Source organism: Tenrec ecaudatus, chromosome 4, assembly GCF_050624435.1.
Source record: "Tenrec ecaudatus isolate mTenEca1 chromosome 4, mTenEca1.hap1, whole genome shotgun sequence".
In the NCBI taxonomy this organism is placed as follows: Eukaryota; Metazoa; Chordata; class Mammalia; order Afrosoricida; family Tenrecidae; genus Tenrec; species Tenrec ecaudatus.
This window is the reverse complement of record NC_134533.1, coordinates 58,358,139-58,383,699: the sequence shown is the minus strand read 5'-3', so window position 1 is coordinate 58,383,699 and position 25,561 is coordinate 58,358,139. Positions and strand designations below refer to the sequence as shown.

The 25,561-nt window shown below is 49.2% G+C and overlaps 1 protein-coding gene across 1 annotated transcript in view; it reads left to right on the top strand.

The window, feature by feature from the left end:
• The first annotated feature begins 10,821 nt into the window (after window positions 1-10,821).
• The window catches only part of PARVA (parvin alpha), a 166,616-nt gene continuing 151,876 nt past the window's right edge, over window positions 10,822-25,561 (top strand). The window contains exon 1 of the mRNA XM_075546050.1: window positions 10,822-11,044. Coding sequence (XP_075402165.1) covers window positions 10,909-11,044 — 136 coding nt within the window. The 5' untranslated portion in view covers window positions 10,822-10,908. The remainder of the gene's footprint in view (window positions 11,045-25,561) is intronic.

Here is a 25,561-nt window from a genome sequence, read left to right as displayed (position 1 = left end):
TTTATCTTTCAGGCATGGGACCCCAGATTCTATATATTTTGACAACTGGGCACCATCAGCTTTCTTCACACTTGCCCATGCACCCGCTTTGTCTTCAGTGTTCACGTTGGGGTAGGCTGGTGTGCTTCTTCCTTGTCGGCTTTGTTGTTTCTTAGCTAGATGGCCGCTTGATTGTCTTCAAGCCTTTAAGACCCCTGATGCTGTATCCTTTGATAGCCGGGCACCATCAGCTTTGTTTGCAACTTTTGCTTATGCACACACTTTGTCCTCAGTGATCTAGTCAGGACAGGCCAGTGTGCTTCTTCCATGTGGGTTTTGTTGTCCCTCAGCTAGATGGCTGCTTGTTTATCTTCAGGTCTTTAAGACTTCAGGTACTGTGTCTTTTGGTAGCTGGGCACTATCAGCTTTCTTCACCACATTTGCTTGTGCACCCATTGTCTTCAGCGACTTCAGGTGCTATATCTTTTGGTAGCTGGGCAACATCATCTTTCTTCACCACATTTGCCTGTGCACCCATTGTCATCAGCGATCGTGCCAGGCAGGTGAACATCTCAGACTGGTGGCAGAGATTTATTGGGTGCTCTGTCTTGATAATCTAATCCTTGGGTAAGATGAGACGGGTCCCCAGGCCTGAGAGGAGCGGCTATTGAGTGGGGCCTCATTATAAATCCCAGTTGAGACCAGAGGACGCCCCTGCAGGTTCTTCTCCACATTTACTCAGAGGACCCTGTGTGTGTGTCTGTGCCGAGACATGATTTAGAACCAGCCGAGGCCAGCAGCAGGCCCTGGACAAGGCGTTTTCACATATATGATCTCATTTAATCATGTGAACGTAAAGCAGATCTGCCGATCCACAGAAGGATAATAAGAGCATCAATCATATCCAAAAAGAACATATCAATGGTAAGCAATTTAGAACAGTGAGCTCAAATGCAGGATGGAGAAGGGCCAGTCCACCACAGACCCCTAGTGTTGTCAAATAAAGTAAAAAGGAAATTCCTAGAAAATGAAAAGTCATTTAAGATATAAGCACTGACTTTTTAAAAACACATGTGATTAAAGGGACATTATTTTGCATTGTCAAATCTCTATGACCATTTTTTAAACACTCTCAGCTTTTATACTTACATCAATCACATTGGTGGATCAACACTGATTTTCATATACTTCATGTAGCACTGACTTAAAATCCACTAGCCATTCCCCGCTGGCCATCCAAGAAAGATGTGGAATTATATTAGAGACAGAAAGTACTTCTGTCTCTAATATAATTGGATACCAGGAAGCGATTCACCCTCATAGAAGTTATTATCTGCAGGAAAAGGACGGTACTCATACATTGTTTTCATCGACGTGACTTTACTGTTCCCCAAACTCTTGCCCCTGTTAGATAAAAATTGCAAACAACGCTATCATTCTTTTCAAGAACGGCTCCTCTTCAAGATCCTATTGTGATGAACGCAACATACACAAACCTTTCAATCAAAATAATAAAATAAGAATCATCGCTGTCAAGTTGATTCCTGTACGTCTGGAGAAGAACTGCCCCATGGGATTTCCAAGGCTCCTTGAATCATTGGTAGTTCGAACTACAGGCTTGCAGTTAGCAGCTAAGCTGCTCGACTACTGCACCAATGGGTTTCCTCAGCTTTGAAGCAGATCGCAACCTGAAGATGGCTTTCTCTACAAGACCCTTTGGCACCTGCCCTCTGTTCTGCTAGCATCCTTAGCGGATCCTAGACCAACACCACACCCTGAGAGCCCTCCCTGCCTTGATGTAAAGTCCAACACCTCACAAACACTTCCTCTTTGCCCTCCTCTGCTCCAAGATGCTGCTGAGCTGGGGCCCCGGTCGTGCTCTTCTTGGCCAACGTGCACAACATCCTCAGCCTTGCCTTCATCGTGGCTTGTTTTGCTGCTGTTTCTCATCAGCATTTAACAGTCAGGACTTTTCATTTGTTTTCAATTCTGTCTTGATCAGGTTTTTCAAACTTTACGCTCTCTGCCTTGGAGTCATGGCTGACTCATGACAATTCCCTGTGGGTTTCCAAAGATTCACAGGGGCAGGAAACTCACAGGGGCAGTTTGACCCAGTTCTGGGTTGAAAGTGACTTGATGCTCAAAACCCATCGGTAGTCAACTGGACACCCACTTACTGAAGGGTCGCAGGGAGGAGATGAGCCAGTCAGGGTGCAGGGTAGCAACGATGAAACATATAACTTTCCTCTCGTTCTCAAATGCTTCCTACCCCCCACTATCATGATCCCAATTCAACCTTACAAATCCAGCTAGACCAGAGGATGTACATTGGTACAGATAGCAACTGGAAACACAGGGAATCCAGGACAGATGACTCTTTCAGGACCAGTGGTGAGAGTGGTGATGCCTGGAGGGTGGAGGGAATGGGGGTAGAAAGGGGGAACTGATTACAAGAATCTACGTATAGCCTCCTTCCTGGGGGATGGACAGCAGACAAGAAGGCGGGAGACGTCGAACAGTGTAACATATGACAAAATAATAATTTATGAATCGTGAAGGGTTCATGAAGTAGGGTGGAGTGGGGAGGGAGGGGGAAAATGAGCAGCCAATACGAAGGGCTCAAGTAGAAGGCAAATGTTTTGAGAATGATGATGGCAACAAATGTACATATGTGCTTGACACAATGGATGGATGTATGGATTCTGAGAAGAATTGTACGAGCCCCCCAATAAAATGATTTTTAAAAAGAAGAAAGTGCCTTGATGGAAGTGGGTTTTTGAGATCAGACAGCTCTGGCTCATCTAGGTCTCACGATTCCCTAGTCAGTGCTTCCAGGGCTGAGGTCAAGATTTGGGCGACATCCTACAGGTATTCAATATGCCAAACAACAATGACTGAGGCTAAACTGAAAGCACAGTTTGAGTTTGGCCTCTCACCACCTCAGGAACATGTGTTCAGGGGCGGTGGGGGTGAGGGAGAAGCTGGGGCCAAGGGGAAACTGTCTTCATCTTCCCCAGCCTCTAAGTCAAAATTCTGTTGATCTCATAACATTTCTGTTAGATAAGCACCTGCTCAGATACCATTTCCAATGAAAGGCGAAATCACGACTCCCAGCAAGCATAGAATGAACATATGCTCTGCTGAGAACCTGTCGACCATCTTGTTTGTGGAATTTTTAGTTCCAGTCAGGAATTGCAACCTGTCAGTTTTCTGTTAGCCCAGCAGGGGGGGTGCGTTATTAAAAGGCTTTAGGGACATCACCTGGGAAGGAGCACTGCTGGCCCTCCGAGCGCCGAAGGCGGAGGCTGGGAAGAGACTCAAGGTGTCTCCACAGTTCTCCATCCCTCAGATCACAGAGCTTCGCAAGCTGACTCCTTTTCTTTCCCCCTCCAACTTGTCCACTCATCCTTATTTTCATGTCCACCGCCATGGGTGTGGGTTCCAACTCTGCGAAGTGTTACAGGAGCCTCCTCTCTCTGCCTGGGAGAAGCTGATGGGCTTGAATCGCCCACCTTGCAGGTAGCAGTCCAATGTTTACCTGACCACTGCCACGAGGGCTCCTCAGTTACATTAGGTGCTGCAATTGCCCCCCTCCATGGGCTTTGCATCACTTGATTGGCATATAACTTACATATCATATAAATCGGTGGTTTCAAATGTATCAAAAAGTTGTGCAGTCTTTACCACGATCCATTGTGGAACATTTCCTTCCTGCCTGCATCCATGCTGCTAGTTTCTCAACTTCCCTTGCCGTAATCCGAAGGAACCAGTGATCTAGGTGCTGTCGCTATGGGTTACCCATCCTGGGCGTCATATAAGAAAATCGCAGAAGATGAGAAAGAGGAAACAGAATAACAATGAGACGAGCAACAACAATGAAATAAAGCACAGAACACTATCATTCCAAAAGAGAGAAGAAAGCAATGAAAATTAGGACAAGTGAAAAGCGGGTCCAAGGGGAAAACAAGTGGTGAGACGCTAAAGCTGCCCCACACTGCGTCTGCAGCCGCCCGCTGTCAAATCCACGTCTGTGGGCCAGGCGGCCGCAGCGAGGCCAGTCAAGAGACTTCATCCTCGCTGGAACTCTGCACGTGGAGGAAGGGCTTCCTGTGTTATCCTTGGTCTGCTGCGAACCGGGGCTTCAGAAGTTAACCTCTGACTCCATCTCCTCCTCTGATCCTGGGCTTTACCATGTGAGATCCGTGGATTCCGCGGGCTGTCCTGCTTCGGCCACGTGGATTGATCAGGGACTTCACTTGGGTGGCTGCTTGTTTAGGAAGAGTTTTTTAGGCCCCAGAAGCTAGTCTTTCTGATAGTTGGTCACCATCTGATTTCTCTGCCACTCTTTTATCTAGCACACACATCTTTTTAAAAAAAATTTTATTAGGGACTCATACAACTCTTATCACAATCCATACATACATCAATTGTGTAAAGCACATCTGTACATTCTTTACCCTCATCATTTTCAAAACATTTGCTCTCCCCTTAAGCCCTTTGCATCAGGTCCTCTTTTTTCCCCTCCCTCCCTCCGTCCCCTCCCTCATGAACCCTTGATAGTTTATAAATTACTATTTTGCCATATCTTGCCCTGTCTGACGTTTCTCTTCACCCCCTTTTCTGTTGTCCTTCCCCCAGGGAGGAGGTCACATGTAGATCCTTGTAATCGGTTCCCTCTTTCCAACCCACTCTCCCTCTACCCTCCCAGTATTGCCACTCACACCCCTGGTCCTGAAAGTATCATCCGCCCTGGATTCCCTGTGCCTCCAGCTCCTATCTGCAGCAGTGTACATCCTCTGCTCTATCCAGACTTGCAAGGTAGAATTTGGATCATGATAGTTGGAGGGGAGGAAGCATTTAGGAACTGGAGGAAAGCTGTATTCTTCATCGGTGCTACATCGCACCCTGACTGACTCATCTCCTCCCCTAGACCCTTCCGCAAGGGGATCTCCAGTGGCTGACAAATTGGCTTTGGGTCTCCACTCTGCACTTCCCCCTTCATTCACTATGGTAAGATTTTTTTTCCCTAGCACACACATCTTTAATGATCATTTCTCAAGGGAAAATATCAAGCAGGGACACATCATAAGAACAAATTTTCTTAGATTAGGGCTTACAATTAAGTGGGAGATTAAAATCCATTTACATATATCTAACATTTATATATATCCCTTGTTTACTTGAGAGGCAGCACTATCAGGTTCTTGAAAAATAATATGAATAGCATACATGGGATATTTGGTGATTCTATTAATAATATACTTAATCAAAAAATGGCATAGAATTTAAAATATTAGTGTGTAAAATATTAAAATATGTATAAGCATATAACCTTAAGAGACTAAAATACATGGAACATTCACTTACACAAGTCAAAAACTTCAGTGGCTGAACACTGCTTAAGAAACCAGTGGAGAATCCCTTCAGGGCCAGTGGTGTGAGTGGTGATACCAGTAGGGTGGAGGAGGGGAGGGTTGGAAAGGAGGAACTGGTTACAAGGATCTACATATAACCTCCTCCCTGGGGGACGGACAACAGAAAAGTGGGTAAAGGGAGATGTTGGACAGGGCAAGATATGACAAAATAATAATTTATAAATTATCAAGGGTTCATGAGGGAAGGGTGAGCGGGGAGGGCGGGGAAAATGAGGAGCAGATGCCAGGGGCTTGGGTGGAGAGCGGATGTTTTGAGAATGATGAGGGCAGTGAATGTACAGATGTGGTTTACACAATGGATGGATGTATGGATTGTGATAAGAGTTGTATGAGCCCCTAATAAAAACAATTTGAAAAAAGAAAGAAAGAAACCAATGGAGGACTTCAACCCGGTGCACCAAGACGTGAATGCAACATACCCGCATGAAGCAAGAAACCAATAGAGAGGTCTGCGGGGCCAGCCCCAATCCTAACTACATCGACACCCTCACCTTTCCCCGAGAAGAATTCGCTTCAGAGGACAGCACTGAAGCTATAGCTCACGGAGAGGGCCAGATCTGATCAGAGCACACAGGAACAAATGAAGATGGAAGGAGAGAGTGGAACACATCCTGGTGTGCCAAGTCCTGAGGATGATATTCCTGCTCAGAGCAGCCAAAGCACAGAGAAGACCATAGGATCATAGGACACGATGTCCTTCACTGATCCATGTCCCTACAGGGGAAAACACTGGAGGTACAGTGTGAGAATTGTGCCCGATCTGACCTCACAGCACTGGGGTGAAATGCTAAGGGCATGCAACAGAGCAGCAAGGGGAGAAAAAGCAAAGAAGTCCCCAGGGAATACCAAAAATAGACTTTGGGGCCAGGGCATGGCAGCCCATCAGACTGGACCAGAAAACACTCCTAAAGGTCAAAGAGACCCATAGATCCCTGGAGACACAGGAGAGGGGGAGGTGCAGGAAAGGAAGTGGGTGTTAACAAACCCAAGAACAAGGGAACTGCGGGATAAAAAGACTTTTCCCCACCTTTGTCTGCCCCAAAGGTATGCCAAACATTAGAGGCTGTTTGCCAGCACATGGTGGGAGGTCAGATGCTTAGAGACAGCCTCCCTGAAGGCAGTCAGCCATCAGTCTGGTCCACTGTAGGAGGGGTTCACACCCTACTAATAATTGTTTCCATGGAGAGTCAGAGAACAGGCCAAAACTGCTCAGTGACATCCAAAGTTAGGCTGCTGTCCTGAATCTAGGATCCCCCCATGTTGTCACATGTGTGCCCCCAATCCCTCCCCTTCCTATTGCGTGTATACCCCTAGATCATCCCCCTCTCATTACTGTATTATCTATAGTACAACCCCTTCCTATGATGTATGTCTTTACCTGTAATTAGGGGGCTTGCACACCCCAAAAAGACATATAAGTCTTGGTTAGTAATAAATCACTCTCTCCTGCTCTGTACCACCAAGAGGAGCTAAGGTGAGCATGCTACCATAAAATGTGTCTGACTTTTTTATTTTACTCTCTCCTATCTCTCTTATTCTCTATGACTTTACTATAGTCTTTACTTATTATTGCCGTACAATTGTGCCTACTGTACCCATAATGATTTGTTAGGGGTTGGCTCCCCTAACAGGGAACAACAAGTGATCTAAAATCAAGGCCAAGGAGGCTGTAGGATGCCCAGTAGGGCTTGATCAAGGGCAATGAAACCGAGAGGAATTACTGAAACCCGAATGAAGGTCGAACATGATAATGGGACAAGAGGAAAGTAAAAGGAAATAGAGGAAAGAACTAGGAGGCAAAGGATATTTATAGAGGTCTAAATATATGTATACATGTAACTATATTTATATATAATGATAGGGCAATAGATCTATGTCCATACATTTATATATTAAGTATCAAGGTAGCAGACGGACATTGGGTCACTACTCAAGTACTCCCTGAATGCAAGAACACTTTGTTCTAATAACCTGGCATTACATGATGCTCACCTTCTCTACATGATCGCTGAAGACAAAGCGGGTGCATAAGCAAATGTGGTAAAGAAAGCTGATGGTGTCCAACAATCAAAAGATATAGTGTCTGGGGTCTTAAAGGCTGGAAGATAAGCAAGCAGCCATCTAACTGAGAAGCAACAAAGCCCGCATGGAAGAAGTACAGCAGCCTGTGTGATCATGAGGTGTCGATTGGGGCAGGTATCAGGCATCAAAACAAACAATTGCATCAATGTTAGTGAATGGGAGTGTGGAGTAGAGACCCAAAGCCCATCTGTACACAATTGGACATCCCCTTACAGAAGGGTCACAAGGAAGAAACAGAGCCAGTTAGGGTGTAGTATAGCACCGATGAAACATACAACTTTCTTCTAGTTCTTTAATGCTTCCTCCTCCTATCATGAACCCAATTCTATCTTACAAATCCGGCTAGACCATAGTTTGTATACTGGTACAGATAGGAACTGGAAACAGGGAATCCAGGACAGATAAACCCCTCAGGACCAACAATGAGAGTAGCAATTCCAGGAGGGGCAGGGGAAGGTGGGGGGAGAGAGGGAGGACCAATCAAAATGATCTATACTTAACCCCCTCCCAGGGATACACACAACAGAAAAGTGCATAAAGGGAGACATCAGTCAGTATATGATATGCAAAAAATAATAATGTATACATTATCAAGGGTTCATGAGGGAGGGAGGGGAAAATGAGAAGCTGATACCAAGGGCTCCAGTAGAAAGAAAATGTTTTGCGAATGATGATGGCGACATATGTACAAATGTGCTTGACACAATGGATGTATGTATGGATTGTGATAAGAGTTGTATGAGCCTCCAATAAAATGATTTTAAAAATAAAATAAGAAACTAATGGGGTTAGACACCAGACAAAAATTTCTGTAACATTCATTCACTAAGGCAAAACTATGCCCGCAGAACTAATATGTGTCGCATAAAACCTACACAGGTCTTAAGTCATCTGATCTTGAGCACCCTGGAAGCAAGATTTTGACCCAGAGTGCATGGCTTCAAAGTCCAGGACATAGGGATAGCAGTCATCTGCTTCCGCCCACCCCAAGGTGTTTCAGCTTTAAGTCCAATGGTGTATTTCAATCATTTAATAACAGCGTTATAGGAGTGTCTATTAAGTTGGGGGGACACTTAAGTGGGACACTACTTGACCTTTCCCATTTCTTGCTAAATGGACAAGTGAAGTAGGACCTCCTCTGAAGAACTGGTTTCTTAAATGTACAAATAAAAATAATCTAAACTCATTGCCATCAAGTTGATGCTGATTCACAGTCACCCCATTGGGCTGGTTAGACCCACTCCTGTGGGATCCGGAGATGGCAATTCTTTATGAGAGTAGAAAGCCCTGTCTCTGAAAATGTCCAAATAAGGGAGTGAAAAATAGTTCGCAAGCAGTAGACAGCCACAGCACCGCACCACACTGCTTGGGAGACCAAGTTAAATGACTGTATGATCTGAGAACAGATGCCAGGCTCTGTCCTTCTAGTAGTGATGTCATATCATTTTTGTCTTTTGCTTCACCCACATGATGTTCTCCAGGGCTATCCATGTTGTGAGGCGCCTTGTGGTTTCTTCTATGCTTTTCAGAGCTGTCTAATATTCCACTGTGTGTCCATACCAAAGTTTCCCTATCTACTCTGCTACTTTTGGGTTGCTTCCAACTTCTTGTTATTGTGAACAGGGCTGGAATTGAACATGGGCCTGTCTATGTCTGCTTGTGAGATGGCTCTTACCAGGCATCTCGCCCGCAGAAGTGTTGCTGAATCCAGTGGAATTTCCATTCCTGTTTGGTTGAGGGATCCCCAGATTGCGTTCCACGCTGGTTGAACAGTCCCCATGATGGGGCCTGATTCATCAGTCAAATGCCCAACCCGTCACAACGGTCTGTCCGCTGTCCTTCTCGATTGAGGCTGTTGGAGGAGGGCAAGCACAGTGGCACGTTTGTTTGTAAAATGTCCACCCAGATCTTGAAACACGGAGGTTCGCATGACCTAAACTTGGGTAAAATAACTCAGGATTGGGGGCAGCTAAGGGCAGGGATGGTGGGCGGGGCGGGGCGGGGAAGGTAGGAGTCTTATAAAAGCCCATGGTTACTCTTCCCACGGATGTTTCCACCAACATTTGGGGGCCTCTGGACAAGCCACACGAGCCCCGTGACACGGTGGTTGCCTGTTGGGCTGTTACTGCAAGGTCGGCATGTCGTTGGAAACCACGAGGCCTTCCACAGAAGAAAGAAGAGGTTTCCTCGTCTCGGAAACCCACAGGGGCAGTTCTGCCTGTTCTCGGGGATCACGATGAGTTGGCATCGACATGATAGCAGTTAGTTTTATTTTTAATTAAAAGATCATTTTATTGGGGCTCTTACAACTCTTATAACAATCTATGCATCAGCGGTTCTCAACCTGTGGGTCTCGACCCCTTTGGGGGGTCGAATGACCCTTTCACGGGAGTCGCCCAATTCCTAACAGTAGCAAAATTACAGTTGTGAAGTCGCAGCGAAAATCATGTTACGGTTTGGGGGGTCACCACCCCGTGAGGAACTGTAGTCAAGGGCCGAGGGGTTAGGCCCGCTGAGACCACTGCCATACATCAATTGTACCAACCGTGTCTGTGCCCTATGTTGCCATCAATCTTTCCTAGACATTTACTTTCTCTCTGAGCCCTGGGTCTCAGCTCCCCTTTCCCCCTGCTTCTTCTCCCACCCTCGTGAGCCCTTGATAAATAAGAAATTATTTTAATTTTCATGACCGCCGCCTCTCCCCCCGCCCCGTGGTTTCTTTTGTTCATCCCTCTGGAGGAAGGGTTTTTAAATTACTTTTATTATAAATCTGGGTGACTTGTCAGATCTTGGAGGGAGCGGGAATGCGGAGGCTCGAGAGACAGGAAACCAAGTTGTGCCTGCGTGATAACTTGCCGCAGCAGTATGATGTGTGCCCGGTTTGGTGGGGCCAGAGGCTTCTCAGTTTGGGTTCCCTGCAAGTGTTTCTTTGTGGGTCTCGCTCACTCTATGGGCCTAACTAAGAACCGCACAGGCAGAGAGGGAGCTCCCCGAAGCTGGGGCACAGACCCTGGGAGCAAAAGCAGCCCGTAGCTGTTTTGCAAGTCAATCTCGGAGCCCTCGGGGTGGTGCCAGGATGGGTGCTGGGTGCAGGAGCGGCGGCCACGGGCCTCGGCGGTTCAAGTCCGCCGCCCCAGCAGGGTCACACATCTAGGAGCAGAGTTAGGGCCGCAAGTCCGGCAAGAGGAAGAGTCGGGCTTCCTCTGCGGCCCGAGCGCGCAGCTCCTTCCCGGGGCGGAGGGCGGCGCGAGGGAGGGAGAGAGGGACGGGAACGGCGAGCGAGCTGCCTCGAATGCTTGGAATAATTCCGCTTCCGTTTGGAAAGCCGCAGCCTCAGTCCCGCCGCGTCCGCCCAGCGCCTGCTCCGCGTCCGCGTCCGCGCCCGGCGGCCACTGCTCGCGCCGCTGCTGCCATGGCCACCTCCCCGCAGAAGTCGCCCTCGGCCCCCAAGTCCCCCACTCCCAAGTCGCCCCCGTCCAGGAAGAAAGATGACTCCTTCTTGGGGAAACTCGGGGGCACCCTGGCTCGGAGAAAGAAAGCCAAGGAGGGTGAGTGCGGCCGGGCCCGCAGGCCGGCGGGGCGGGGCGGGGCGGGGGCCCCGGGGCCCGAGCGCCCGGGTCGCGGCGGAGAGCTCCGCGGGTGCCCGGCGCCGGGGGCATGGGGGGCGCGCGGCGCGGGAACGCGGCGCGGGGGCGCGCCCAGCCGGGCCGGGCGGTGCTCGCGTCCGGCGGGCCGCAGTGTCCGCCCGTGGCCCCGCCCTCGGCCGCCGGGCCGCCGCTTGCCTGGGCCTGGCCGGGCGCCCGAGCCGGAGCCGCAGCCGCAGCCGCGGGGCCCCAGCGCCCTGGGGGCGGTGGCCTTGGGCGAGGCGCGGGGCCGAGCCCGGCGGAGCCCCTGCCCAAAGGCGCGTCCTCCCCTAGGCCTCCGGACTCCGCCCTCCCCGCGCCCTAAGTTTCTGCTTCAACTTTGGGGGCGCTGCCACCTCCCCCCCGCGCATTCGTCCTAGGTCTTTGGAATCTGGTCATTCTTAAACCGGCCTAGGTCCCGCCCCAAGGCTCAGTTGTAGCCCCATAAACATAACATAAATGTGTCCTGAATCAATGAGTGAGTGACTTGCTGGCTGCTCTAACACTACCTCAGTGTAATAAATAATAAACTCATCCTAAGGAGGGGGTCGGGATCCTGGTTCAAACAGATTGTAGCACTCTGGGTTAAAAGGCAATTGCAAAAACCGATTTCGTTTTTTTTTTCCCCCCCACCGGGGTGAATGGAGGTCACATTTTCACCCCCAGGTCAGTTTGAGCGCACAGTGTTTTGTCCTGTGGGCAGACTTTTCATTCGGTTTTTGGGGGTTTGGAAAATGAGGTGACCAGTCTCAAGAACTAGGCCTAAAAGTTGCTTTGATAAAAGTACTAATACGCCGCTGCGAGGTTTGGGCACCGGGTTTGGGATGGACAAACCATTTGAAAGCTGCAGTGCTGAGATGTAAAATGCGTTCGGCAGCGTCAGACAGTTCAGTTTGACCCAAGGACCGAGATTTCTGCTCTCTAGATTGAAGTGAGAAATAGCAAAATACTAGTAGGTCCTCCCAAATGCTTCCCCTAATTTGGTCATGTTGGTAAAACATTGCCTGAGTAGTGTATATCCCTCATTCCCCTGGAGCCCATCCCCCACCCCTCCCCCCCTGACTAGAAGTGTACCAGGCAGGCCTGGTGGCCTGGCCATGGTGGAGTTGGGCTGTGATCTCAAGGTCAGCAGTTTGAAATCAGGAGCCTGCACCTGGGGAGGAAGAGGGGGGCGTTCTACTCCTATTAAGAGTTAGTCTTCCAACAAACTATCCTTGAACAAACTACAAGCTTTTCTTTCTCGTGTTTTATTTTATTTTTGGCAGTGGTTTGTCGTTGTTGCTTGGTTTTGCTCTGTCTTGTTTTTGTGCATGTTATTATCTCTGCAGGTCTGTCTAAATAAGACAGGCTGGATGAACAATCTGGAGGAGAAAACAACGGGACCGACAGTTTGGGGGGACATGGGATAGAGGGAGGTGAGGGGAAAGGAAGTTGTGTTAACAAACCCAGGGACAAGGGAACAACAAGTGATCCAAATAGGTGTGAGGTGGGTGTGAGAGGCCTGGTTGGGCATGTTCAAGGATAATGTAACCAAGAGGAATTGCTGAAACCCAGGTGGGGACTGAGCATGATAGTGGGACAGGAGGAAAGTCAAGGGAAATAGAGGAAAGAGCTGGGAGACAAAGGGCATTTATAGAGGTCTAGGTAAAGACATGTACATATGCAAATATATTTATATATGAGGATGGGGAAATAGATCTATGTGCCTATACTTATAGGTTTAGTATTAAGGTAGCAGAAGGACTTTGGGCTTCCACTCAAGTACTCTCTCAATGCAAGAATACTTTCTTCTATTAAATTGGCATTCTATGATGCTCACCTTCCCGACACAACTGCTGGAGACAAAGTGGGTGAATAAGCAAATGTGGTGAAGAAAGCTGATGGTGCCTGGCTATCAAAAGATATAGCATCTGGGGTCTTCAAGGCTTGAAGGTAAACAAGCGACCATCTAGCTCAGAAGCAACAAAGCCCATGTGGAAGAAGCACACCAGCCTGTGCGATCACGAGGTGTCAAAGGGATCAGGTATAAGGCATCATCAGAACAAAAAAATCTTACCATAGTGAATGAAGGGGGAAGTGCAGAGTGGAGACCCAAAGCCCATTTGTCAGCCACTGGCGATCCCCTTGCATAGGGGTCTAGGGGAGGAGACGAGCCAGTCAAGGTGCGATGTAGCATCAATGAAAAATACAACTTTCCTCTAGTTTCTAAATGCTTCCTCCCCCCCCTCCCCGCCACTGTCATGATCTGAATTCTACCTTGCAAGTCTGGCTAGACCAGCGGATGTACACTGGTACAGATAGGAACTGGAAACACAGGGAATCCAAGTTGGATGATCCCTTCAGGACCAGTGGTGTGAGTGGCAATACTGGGAGGGTGGAGGGAGAGTGAGTGGAAAGAGGGAACTGATTACAAGGATCTACATGTGACCTCCTCCCAGGGGGCCGGACAACAGAAAAGTGGGTGAAGGGAGATGTCGGGCAGGGAAAGATATCACACAATAATAATTTATAAATTATCAAGGGCTCATGAGGGAGGGGGGAATGGGGAGGGAGGGGGAAAAATGAGGACCTGATGCCAGGGGCTTAAGTGGAGAGCAAATGTTTTGAGAATGATGAGGGCAATGAATGTACAGATGTGCTTTACACAATTGATGTATGTATGGATTGTGATGAGTTGTATGGGCCCCTAATAAAATGATTTAAAAAAAAAGAGTTAATCTTGGAGCCTCACAAGGGCAGTTCTACCCTGCCCTCTAAGGTCGCTGTGAGTCAGAATCGACTCCATGGCAGTGAGGTGTTTCGTTATTTGGTCAAACAGTGTCTACTTGATCATGAAATCCTGACTTGGAAATATCCCTTCTGGACGGCCCATCTAACTCTGCTACCTCATTATGACATGGGCTCATTTAGCCCCAAACTAGGGCACTCAGGATGATGGAAAATCGTGACTTTCCAGGAAAGCTCACACCATCTTTATCACGTTTCTAGTAAAATGTACCTCCTATTCACCCAAAGGTGGTCTTGCTGTGACCTTACTAAGGTTTTGCCCACTGTCTGAAAGTAGAGCATTCCCATGGCACCTGTTGTAAGCCAAAATGGCATTCCGTAAAGAAGGAATCCCACTAAAGTATTTTAGTGCTCCCTAACCCCCCAAATAACCTACCAAATAATACATAAAACATAGGAGTACACTAACATGTAGTTCATAAGCAGTTCAAGTTCTGGCGGCTTGATTCTGAGCTGCTCAGTAAAGTTCCTAGGGGAAGAGTTTGAGGGTGACACGCTCACTGCAAAACTGAATGCCAGGCGTGCTTTTTTGCTTTTGTTTTGTGTAAAAAAAAGCTTTCATTGGGTAGTGAAAGCGGGTTCTAGTACATGTCTTTCGTATAAGCGAAGCAGCATAAATGAGCTTTCAGAAAGCAGAGGCATCAATCTGTGTTCTGTTCTTGGAGCTTGCAGACGTTGAGAAGTTGAGTTCCCGGAAGACTGCCTCTCACCAAGCCACCATCCCGTTACTTAGCTGGGATTCTGAAAATACTTTCCTGAAGGGACTATTTATAGGGGTGCTGGCGCATCTGGGGGCTAGCAATAGGGGCAAGCGATTGCAGCCCTCGCCCTGAAGGGACACGCTGAGAACTAGTGCTCTGGACGAGGCCTGCCCAGAGGGGCTGCAGTACAGAGGCCCCAGCCACCACCAGCCGTGGGCAGGGAGAGTGCTGGAAGAAACACTCTACATGTTCCTCGCTCTTTGCCCCCATTCTCCCGCTGGTACATCCCACAGATCTGAGGGAGGCCCTATGGAGGGACGAACTGCCATGGGATGGAGAACAGGGAGCCGGTGCATCCTAGGGGGGAGGGGGAGGTAGAAGATGACCAGCAGGCCTTCTCCAGGTCAGCCTAGTGCATGTGCATCGGCAGTCTCATCCAGGCAGCCCAGACCGGCCAGGGCTGTGACCGTGCTCATAGGACATCCTATTAGTGCGGCCAAGGTGGCTTTGCTGCACGGTGCCGGCCCCATCCCACTGTCATCTATTGTTGAGCTGGCTATCAGTTTACTCAAAGATATTTTTTAATTTGTTGCTACTAAGCCAGAACCACCACCACCCCTTGCCTATCTTTCATACACTCAATTGGGCTTTTGAAATTGAGTGCGTGATCTTATTTTTATCCCCTGTGTACTTAAATGTGAAATCCCCACTTTGTCAATCCCGCCCCGTAGCTAATGGAGGTCAAGTCAGCTGGTGGTCTGGAGAGCACCTCTTCTGAAGGGGCCTTCCCTCCTGGCTTCAGCCAGGGCGGCTGCTTAGGGCCGGTCTGTGAGTCCAGCTGAAGAGGGCAGTGGGATTGGTCTGAGTTGACCTGCGCTTGGTGAGTTTGCTGGATTGGTGACCAGGGCTTTCTTTCAGGGCCCCACTAGCCATTATAGACTCCCAGTTTTTGGATAGAATAGCCCCCCTGGGCAGGTTCTTAGACCCACCTTTCAGAGTCTACCTGCCCACTTTTTTATCCTTGTTCCGACAGACGTGTCCTCAAGATTTGTTCCAAAGGAAAGCCATCTTGACTTGGGTCTGGTGCCTAAAGGCACCCTGAATTAGGTCAGCTACTGCTTATTATCCCCCAGAGTTCTGCATCTTCTCTAGTTCGTGAAGTGCCCAGTGAGAGCTTTAGGAATTCTATGCTCACCCTAAGGAGTTTGGGTGCTGTAGTGGTTTCCCGTTGGCTGCGATCCGCAAGGTCAGCAGTTCGAAACCCCCAGCCGCTCCAAAGGAGAAAGACCAAGGCCCTGCCCCAGAGGGTCACTATGAGTCAGTGTGACTCGATTGCAGTGTGTCGGTTTGATTTTCTTAGGACAGAATAATGAGCCTTCTGGTTCTCACTGGCCGGGCAGTGCTTCTGGGGAAAATCCCCAGCCCTCCCGTGCCTCTGACTGGTGGCTTTGTGATGTCCTCTATGGTGTGGCTTATTCCTTTCCCCCCCAGAGTGTTTCCTGAGGTTCTGACCCCACCGTCTTTGCTCCCCCACTCCCCTCGGCAATCTCACCTGCTCCTCCCGACAGGGTTTCAAGTCTGAACCTCTTCACAAGGGCCAGACAGGAAGCGCTCAAGGTTGTGTGCCCCGGGGTCTGCAGGGCAGACCTTCAAGCGTGCCCCCGTAGCGCACACGCAGCTACAGGCAGTACGTAAACGGATGGGAGCAATTGTGTTCTGGTAAAATGTTAGGTACAAGCATCAGCTTCTCACGAGACTCGGCTGAGCCTGCCTTCTAAATAGCAGTGTTTTCAATCAGGCCTCATATGCTCTTTTGTCTTCTTCCTTGATGTTTCAAATGTTACCCTCCTGGGTCAAGCAAAGAGGAACTCTGGTGGTATAGTGGTTATGCATTGGTTATGCTGTGAGCCACAGGTCAGCAGTTCAAAACCACCAGCTGCTTGGTGGAAGAAAGGCTGAGCTGTCTACTGCCGGAAAGAGTTACCTACCATCTCAGAAACTCATGGGGGCGGTTCTACCTCGTTTTCTAGGCTCACTCTGGGTCAGCCTTGGCCGGACGGCAATGAGTGTGATGTTTGGTGATGCAAACGTGTGCCTTTGACTGCTAACCTAGATGTTAGTGGTGGAAAACCACCCAGGAGCATTGTGGAAGGAAGGTTTGTTGACCTTCGGCCATAGATTGTAGCCAAGCAAGTGAGTGGTTCTACTCTGTAATACTTGGGCGCACCAGGACTTGAAACTGGCTTGGTGGCAAGCTTGGTGGTTTGGTGAGACGCTTGCTGCTCTGTGGTCCCACAGCATCTCCTTCGTGCCTCTTCATGGCCACAGTGCATCTGTAGGTGTGCTGTTGCTCCTCCTTGTAGCCCCCTGCCCCCCTCACCCCTCCCGCCAATTGGCCCTGTAACACTGTAACATTACACAGGCTTCCTCCCCTTTCTGGTATCATCTGCCCATTTCCAACATTAGGGGATTAGGCTAAATAACCTCCAAAGCCCCTGCTCCTATTATTTCTGAGCTCTCTTTCACCAGGCTTCTTTCAAATTCGGTTTGATTGTCTGTGGAGGGTGGTCTGGGAATGACATCATCACAAAGACCTCTTTCTTCCCTCCACTAATGAAGGCACCTTTGTGTCAGGAGCAGGAGATGGAGACCAGGATAAGTGGGCTCCAGCCCAAGTACACGTCCATATTAGGAGTCGGCCTCCTTGTCTCGTGGAAGATCTCTATTTGGTTAACAAGCACAGCTCACAATGATGTTTTAGCTATTAGCACAGGAGAAGAGATGACATCCTCACATCAACATTTATAAGCGTCTAAACATCTCTACTCACTGTTATGGAGGAGAGAACACATTTTTGGGGAAAGCGTACAGTGATTTCAATACTAAAATACTTCCAAAAAATGAAAATGTTTATTTTAAAAAAAGATGTGAGCATCTGATAAGTTTTTAATCCTTTCTACAGCCTAGAGTCAGTAGGGCATCCAATTGAAGGCGTGGCCTGTGGCCCGGTGGTCCCCAGACAGAGAGACAGACCTCTGCTGGCATAAACCCTGGGCCTCAGCCCTTCTCTGTCCTTTTCTTTGTCGGCTTCATCAGGTCAGGTTGTGTTTGCTGTGCGCGCATTTGCGACCTTTGTGCCTATTAGAGTGTTAGATGCTTCACAGGTAATTCTCTGTACATGCCTTAACTGTTGCCATTGATGAGCAAATGACTCTCACTGAACATGGCCATGGCTCACTCCTAACTGTGCTGTAACTCGGCGACTCTTGTAGTCTCCTAATTGATCCAGGGCCCAACTTCTGGCTCTGTGTGTGCGGCTTACAATGATGCTCCCCATGCTCACTGCTGCCCCCAATTTCTCTGTCCCCTGTGGGCTAACATGAGGAGTCCATGCTGTTACTGGGCAAACACCTGGCAGCCCATCCACCCCTACCCCTTCTAAGACCACAGCTTGGGGTCCTAGAGAGGGTAGCTGAGGGTAGCTGACGGGCCTGCGTGAGGAGCCCCAGGGCCCTGGGCTGTGAGGCCGTGTTCTTGGTCTCCAGCTCACCGTGGGGAAGCTGCCTTGCACGTGTGCACACTGCAGTGCTTCATGAAGGCTGGCGTGAGACAGCCCCATATTGCAAGATTTGGGAAGACAGGAGACACATGCAGGACAAAACGCAACTAGAGAGACTCACAATTCCTGTCATTCCCCCTCGAACCCCTCCCCTTCCCTTTCTCTAGCAACTCCTGATTCAAAACAAAACAAAACAAGATGGTGGCAAAATGTATACAACAAGGCCAGCATCGGATTCTCTTTTAATATAAAAGTGTCCCCCTTTATTGCACAGTTGACACACGTTCATGCAACCGAGGAGAAAACAAGCTTGCGAAGTTCGCCACCCCAAAGTGTCGTGAGGATCCTCTGCTGTTTTCATTCTCGGAAGAGTGATGCCTAAAACTCGCTCTCGATCTCTCTGTCAATTAAAAATAGTTCCCCAGAAGCGCAGGTATACGGCCGAAGGATGACAGTGGGCTTATTGACCATCAATCGTTTCCGTTTGGTAGCCAAGAAGAAATGGCGCCCGTTGGGCGTGGGTGGTCTTTCTGGTAGGTGTTTAAGAAGCGAAGCCAGCATAGCGGGTCCGAAAGCTTCTGCTTGCTCCTGGCTGGAGGGCCGGGTCATCTCAGAGGAATGACGGGTCAGGAGAAACCAGATTTCCAGGAAAGTGTTCATTCTCTGATGGCCATCCTTCCCCCAAATCCGGCCCCGTGTCTAACTCCCACTGCCCGATCTCCTTTCTGACAGGGCTCAGGTGAGACCACCTTGGGAGTAAACCCACGCCCGCTGACCCGGAATCAGTTCCAGTTCCCAGAGGACCCAGTACAACAGAGTGCAGCTGCTTCGGAGGTTTTTGAAGCTGCGACTTTCTGTGGGAGCAGACAGCCGCATCTTTGTCCCGAGGAGCAGCAGGTGGCTGTGAAAGGTTGATCTTGTGGTTAGCAGCCCAGCCCTTCACCCACTATGCCACAGGGCTTCGTGCTTTACAGATACTGTGCCTAATGTGAGGGGCCCTGGTGACTTACTGGGGTTACATGCGGGCTGCTGACCATAAGGTTAGTGGTTTGATACCACTAGCCACTCCTCCGGAGAAAGATGGGATGGCCGGCTACCTTAAGGATTTATAGTCTTTCACACCCCAAGGAGCAGCTCTCCTCCGCTATACGGATTCTGCTATGAGTTGGAATTGACAGGATGGCGGTGGGTTTGGGTTTCAAGCACCTTGGTATTTGAAGTCTCCCTGCCCCCTCTCTCCCTTGGAATGAATTCTCACCACTTGCAGGCGAGACCTGACTGGTTCAGTCAAAAAGGCCCTCCTTGCTACCTCCCCAATTTCTGAAGGCTTGGACTTGTCCCCCACCCCACCCCAAACTTGGTCACCACAGACAAATGGGAAGCCATGACAGGGTATGGATTGAGCGCTGTCACTGAGATAGTTAGGTTCATAGGAGTACAGACCCTGCAGGAGTTAGAGCTTGAAGCCAAGGCAGGACCCCTCTCTCCTCCCCTCTTTCTGACAAGGCATTGGGTGCCTTCGGACTTCACTGGGCACAGACAGTGAATTGGGTGGATGGCTCCCGGACTGCAGTTTATTCGAACTGCACTGGGAATCAGTAGTCAGGTATCTCATTCCATCTCTGCAGGATGGACCTGAGCCAGGTGGAGTATGTAATTACCACACCCAGCACCCCAGGGAGTGTTTCTTGGGAGTCCCTGGTGGAGGCACGTGTTTCTTTCATCCCTGAATCATCCTTCCTTCACTCATTCACTTGTCTCTGTTACCTCCAGAGGCCACTCCCCTACTTGGCGCCCGACTCCTAGGAGCTGGGCCTGATGCATCTTGCTTTTCCTGAAAAAGCAGCAAGACTTCCTGGGATGAAGCTGGTGGACACTAAGGGGCGAGGCTGACTGGCCACCTCTGCTACAGGGTCTCAGAGCCCTGTCCCCACCGAGGGGCCAGCAGAGCAGGCTCTCTGCTTGTTTCTATCCAGGATGTATTTGTTTGAAAAATTAACCTGCCAATGGCAGTGTACCTTTCAATTAAAATATTGAGAGGGCTTTCTTATTCACCAGAAGGCTGAGCTGTTCCTTGGCTCCCAGCCCCAGCGGGCCAGACCTGCTGATGACAGACAGGTAGTTAATAGTGACAGCTGGGAGAAGCAGGGGCAGCAGGCACTGACAGTTTTTCTGCTGTTTGCAAAACATGGGAGGAGGGTAACACCATGTCATTTTAAAGCAATGCTCAGGATACAAGCAAGTCCCCACCATTCCCTTGGCAAGGATTAGCAGCTGTCTCATGGCTGAGGGCTGCAGGGATTCTCTCGGTGGTCTCAGTGGGATGTGCCCCCTCCACCACAAGCTCACTCGTTCCCAGAACAGTGGTCCCTGGACCTGCATTTCTGCGGGGTCATCTTTCTAGTAAACTTCCAGGCTCCCGTGATGATGATGGAGAGGCAGATTGATTTGCTCCCCTCTGGTTGTCACTGTGCTGAACCTGGCCAGGGTGATGGGCAACCAATTTTCACACCTTGTAATGGTTCTGCCAGGGATGAATGTTTACACAGTTGGGGCCTGGTGCTTCAGTAAATCAGAGGCATTCTGCTGCAGAGGTCAAAGTTCAGAATGGCTTGAGATTGGTGTTGGAGTGTGTGGGATATGGGAGCCCAGGCCCCTGAATTGGCTAGATGTCGATCCAATTGTCGCTCCATTAGTAAGGCTTGGATGCCGGCTTTCCCAGTGATAGGACATCAACTTAAGTAACCTGGGCTCCCAGCTACCTAGCTCGTTTAATGATCCTGGTCCTGGGAAGTGGGGTTCATGGTCTAGCTTATGCTCTTGGGTGAAAAGAACTAAATCAAGACCCTGCTGGCATCTCCGTGTTGGTGATGCTTGTGTTTGACAGGTTGTTTATCTTTGGCTTATCAGTTTTCACGGAAATGTCATTGACAGCGTCATCTCCCACCTGGACATGCTGGTGACTCCTCTAGAGGACACTGACAGCCGGGACCTCCAGACCAGGTAGCCATCGGGCCTCGAGGGACTGTCACCTGCAGACTGAGATGAACCACGCATGAGCTTAACCTAGGCTTCTGATGAGGTGGGGCTTCTGATGGAGGCGCAAGCCCAGGGAGGAGGAGGACTCGGAATGGCAGAGGAGGCCCTTGTCTGCGTGTTTGAAGTTAAAACTTTATTGAGACACGGTTCACACATCGTACCACGGACTCACGGGAAGTGGCGTTTAGTATCGTCCTCGAGTTGTGTCCCACAATCCATTTTGGAACACTTTCATTACGACAACATAAAGATCTCTTCGATCGACAGTCACCCCTACTCCCCCTCAGTCTCTCTTTCCCCCAGCCCTTGGCCATTGCCACTGACTTTCTGTCTCAAAGGACTAATCTGTTGAGCACATTTCACGGAAATGGAAAGTATACTACATGGTCGTCTCTTTTAAATTATGTGACTCTCTTTCTTTTTTAAAAATCTCTTTATTTTAATCATTTTATTGGGGGTTCTTATACAAATCTTATGACAATCCAGCATTCAATTGCATTAAGCACACTTGTATATATGTGGCCATCAACTGTTCCAAAACATTTTCTTTCTACTTGAGCCCTTGGGATCAGCTCTGATTTTTTTAGCTATTATGAATAATGTTGTGATGGAGGATCTTGTACAAGTTTCTGTGTGGATATAGATTTTCATTTGGCAGGGGGTAAGTCTAGGACTGGACCTGCGAAGCCGTATGGCACCTCTGTGCTTACCCACGGAATAACTATCAGACTGTTCTCCCGATCAGCCGTGCCATCCCGCAGCCCACCAGCGCGTAGGAGCATCCAGTGTCTCCACGTCCTGTCAAGGCTGGGCAGTGATCTGTCTTTTCCCACAGCCATCCTAGTGCACGGGAAGCACCAGCTCATTGTAGGTTTGCTGCACATTCCCTGGAGACCTCGTGAGCGTGGCCATCATTCCTGTGCTTCTGGCCATCTGGGGATCTCCTCGAGCGCTCTGAGAGCCAGAGTCCAGCAGGGTCCCTTCAGTCCTGAGTGCTGTGAGAGGTCCATTAGCCCATCCAGGTTCCCCCAGAGGGAGTGTCCTCCTGCCATTCGTCAGTGCTGACTGAGGGCGCCCACGAAGGGCTGCAGCCTGTACCAGGGGCATTCACCTTGCCATGGGCCGTAATCCTCAAGTGTTTCCTGTGAAGTGCATTGTAAGAGCACTGGCCTTCCTGAAGACATTGAACATCTGCCTAGAATAGAACATAACCCTAAAGTGTCACCAAATCTTACCAGAGCAAAAAGGCAGACGTTTGAAAATGTACACACTTAAGTGAAATCCAGTGCCTGACAATGTCCCTTTTCAAATCACAGTGAGGAACAACCATGATAGCAGTAACCTAAGCGTGCCAGGCACAGCCGCCCATCTACTGCGGTGGTTGCTTTATGTATATTAACGTGATCTTCCTAACAATCTCATGGACTGGAATATTATTAGTAGCTTGCCTCTTTGGTATGAGGAGGGACCTGGTGTACACAGAGGCCAGGTGACTTGCTCAAGGTCACGGCTAGTGTACTCGTTTAAGGTAATACTCACTACTGCAGCAGGTGAATCCAAAATCCTCAGAAGCTTAATCATAATATAATCATCTCAGAAGCTTAATATAATTCAAAATCTCAGATGCTATGGCCAGCTAAGAGCAGGGTCTAGTCTCGTCACTATTGATTTAGTGGTCTTCAGTCTTCTCAGAGCCACGCACCGTGGTCTCGGCTCTGCCTCTCCAGACATTCGGCCCCCACGCTGCTCTTGTTTTCTAAGAGGGAGGGTGTGTTTCCAGCAGGACAGCGATCGCTCACGTTCCCCATTCCGATTGTCATGTCAGCTCACTCACATTTTGCAAAGTCAGATCCATTCCAGTTTTCTTTGAACCGAGAAGAACTTGGCTTTCCAGGCCCGACTTGGAAAATAACTTGCTTTCCTCCCTGAATTTTTCCCTCTCAGCTGGTGGGTAAGACAGACAGCAAGGACTGCGGTGGGAGGTTTTATGGGGGTCGGGCCTGGTCTACCTCACGCCCACTGCCTAGAAGACAGTCATGTGACCACACCTATGTGCAGGGCTGGTTCAGAGACCCGTGGAGTGATCTGCTCCGAGGGAAAGGAAGTAGATTTTGGCCAAACACATGCATTGTTTTTGCCATTGCCAGCAAGTGAAGACAAGGGGTGTTTGAATCCAGGTGATTCGGCTCCAGGCGTAGTTGTGCAGCAGCACAGCCTGCTCCTCATAGTGAACTGTGGCTCGGAGTTCTCAGTAAAGGGCTTTCATGTTACTGCATTTGGTTGCTTGAGTGTTGTTTCTGGGGAGTCTGTGGAAGTCAGTCTTTTTAAAATAAATCATTTTATTGGGGGCTCGTACAACTCATCACGATCCATACATCCATCCTTTGCATCAAGCACATTTGTACATTTGTTGCTCTCATCGTTCTCAAAAGGCAAGTCAGTCTTACAGACAAAAATAATAAAAACAAGGGTTTTTTGGTTTGTTTTTTCCTGTGTCAGGCACCCTTGTAGGTATTTTAAGTGTTATATATTTGATTTGTCTTCACAAATAACCAAGAGGTAGAGCATTATTACGACTCTCCTTTTCCTAATGAGGAGGCTGAAGCTGTGGGCTTGCTTGTCTAAACGTTAAGAAGTGGTGCCACTGGGCGTTGAATGCGCCATATACAACCACTGTGCTGGGAGAGGGTTGAAGGGAGAAGGGAGAGTGGAGAAACCAAAGCTACACCTCCGAAGCCCACCTGATGCTTGTTTGCTTCAAACAAACCCACTTTTCCAAGTCGTTGACAAGACCGCCCGCACAAGGTGAACACGGACTGGGATCTGCTGGCGTAGTGGGTTCCACGCTAGCTGAGACTGTCTGCTCCTGTGGAGATTTAGTCTTGGAAACCCAAAAGGGCAGTTCTCCCTGGTCCTATCTGGTCTCTGTGTTTTGGCCTCAGTTTGGTGGCTGCGTGTGGGCCATGCGCTGATGTCTGTCTACCAAAGGCATCTTTATTAACTTGAAGGGTGTGAAAACAGTGTTACGGTTATGTTTTTAAAATGATCTTTAAAAAGACCTTATTGCTTAAGGATGTAGACTGAAATGCTTCTCGATGAAATGCCTAGGATTTGCTTCAAAAATCCGGCCTGGGGAGTGGGCGCTCCCTGGGGGAGACTGACTGAGCTGTGGCTCATTGTTCTAGCGTGGTGCTGGGAAGGTTTGTTTAACAAGGAGCCATGAAAACTTTGTTGTTTGCCACGTGTAACAAGTGGCCATAAAAAACACACAAAAAACAATTTAGCTGGCCCTCTTATTCCGCTCCTTGTGGGTAGGTTTGCAGTTTTCCACGATTGCCACTGAAGACTTGACCGAGTCACGGGGGATGTGGACATTCCGCAGGCCTCCCTCCAGCACGCCCAGAGTGCATGGTGGTGCAGGCACAGAGCATGCTTGCTGAACAACAGCTGGGCACTCTGGCATGTTTTCTAAAGCAGGTCTCCAGGGACTCTGGGAACTTTTGGCCGTTTTTTTGAAATTCTGAGATGTTCGTGGAGGCCTGGGAAATAGATTCTTTGAACCTATGACTGTAGTAGGCAGTGCAGTGTGCAGGCCACTAAGCCACCAAGTCACAGTGGGAAATAGATTCTTTAAGATGAGCTCTGGAGGCTCTCAGCAAGGCAGAAATGAGGGCTTCCTGGAGGATGGAGGAGCCTGCGTCGTGTAGTAGGCTCTGTATTGAGCAGCTGCTTACCCCAAGGTCAGGGGTTCTAGCCTACCAGTTGTTCCTTGGTGGGGAGAACAAGGCTGTCTGCTACCGTAGTAAAGTTTTAAAGTCTCAGAAACCCAAGGGTCAGTTTTGCTCTGTCCTACAGGCTGGCTATGAGTCTGATGGGACTTGATGGAGTGTTCGGTTGGGATGGACACTAGACCCAAGTCTGGGCTCTGTCCTGGCCACAGACTCAGGGTAGGCTCTTGCACAATCGGAACAATTAAAAGTCTTCCTTCTCTTCTCAGATTTTAAAACTCAGCAGATCGTGGGGCCCCTGGTGATACGCTAAGCATAGTTTATCTGTCCTCAGCATCTTTTCTTTATTGGTACATGGACCCACCCTCTGGCAAGCACCTCGAGGCTTCCATGCGTAGGTGATGCCACATTTAACCCCTGCATGAACCCAGGGAGACCTGACCGCCTCCATTCTACAGACAGAGAAATGAAGGCCCAGAAAGACGAAGCGCCTTGCTCATGATGGCTGGGTTAACAAGTGTCCCAGCAGCGATTTGAGTCGTCTCCAACCTCAGCGCCAGCGTCTCTCCCGTCTCAGCACAGCCATCTTCCCCGAGTAGGGTTTGGATTTTCACAAATGTGTCCATGA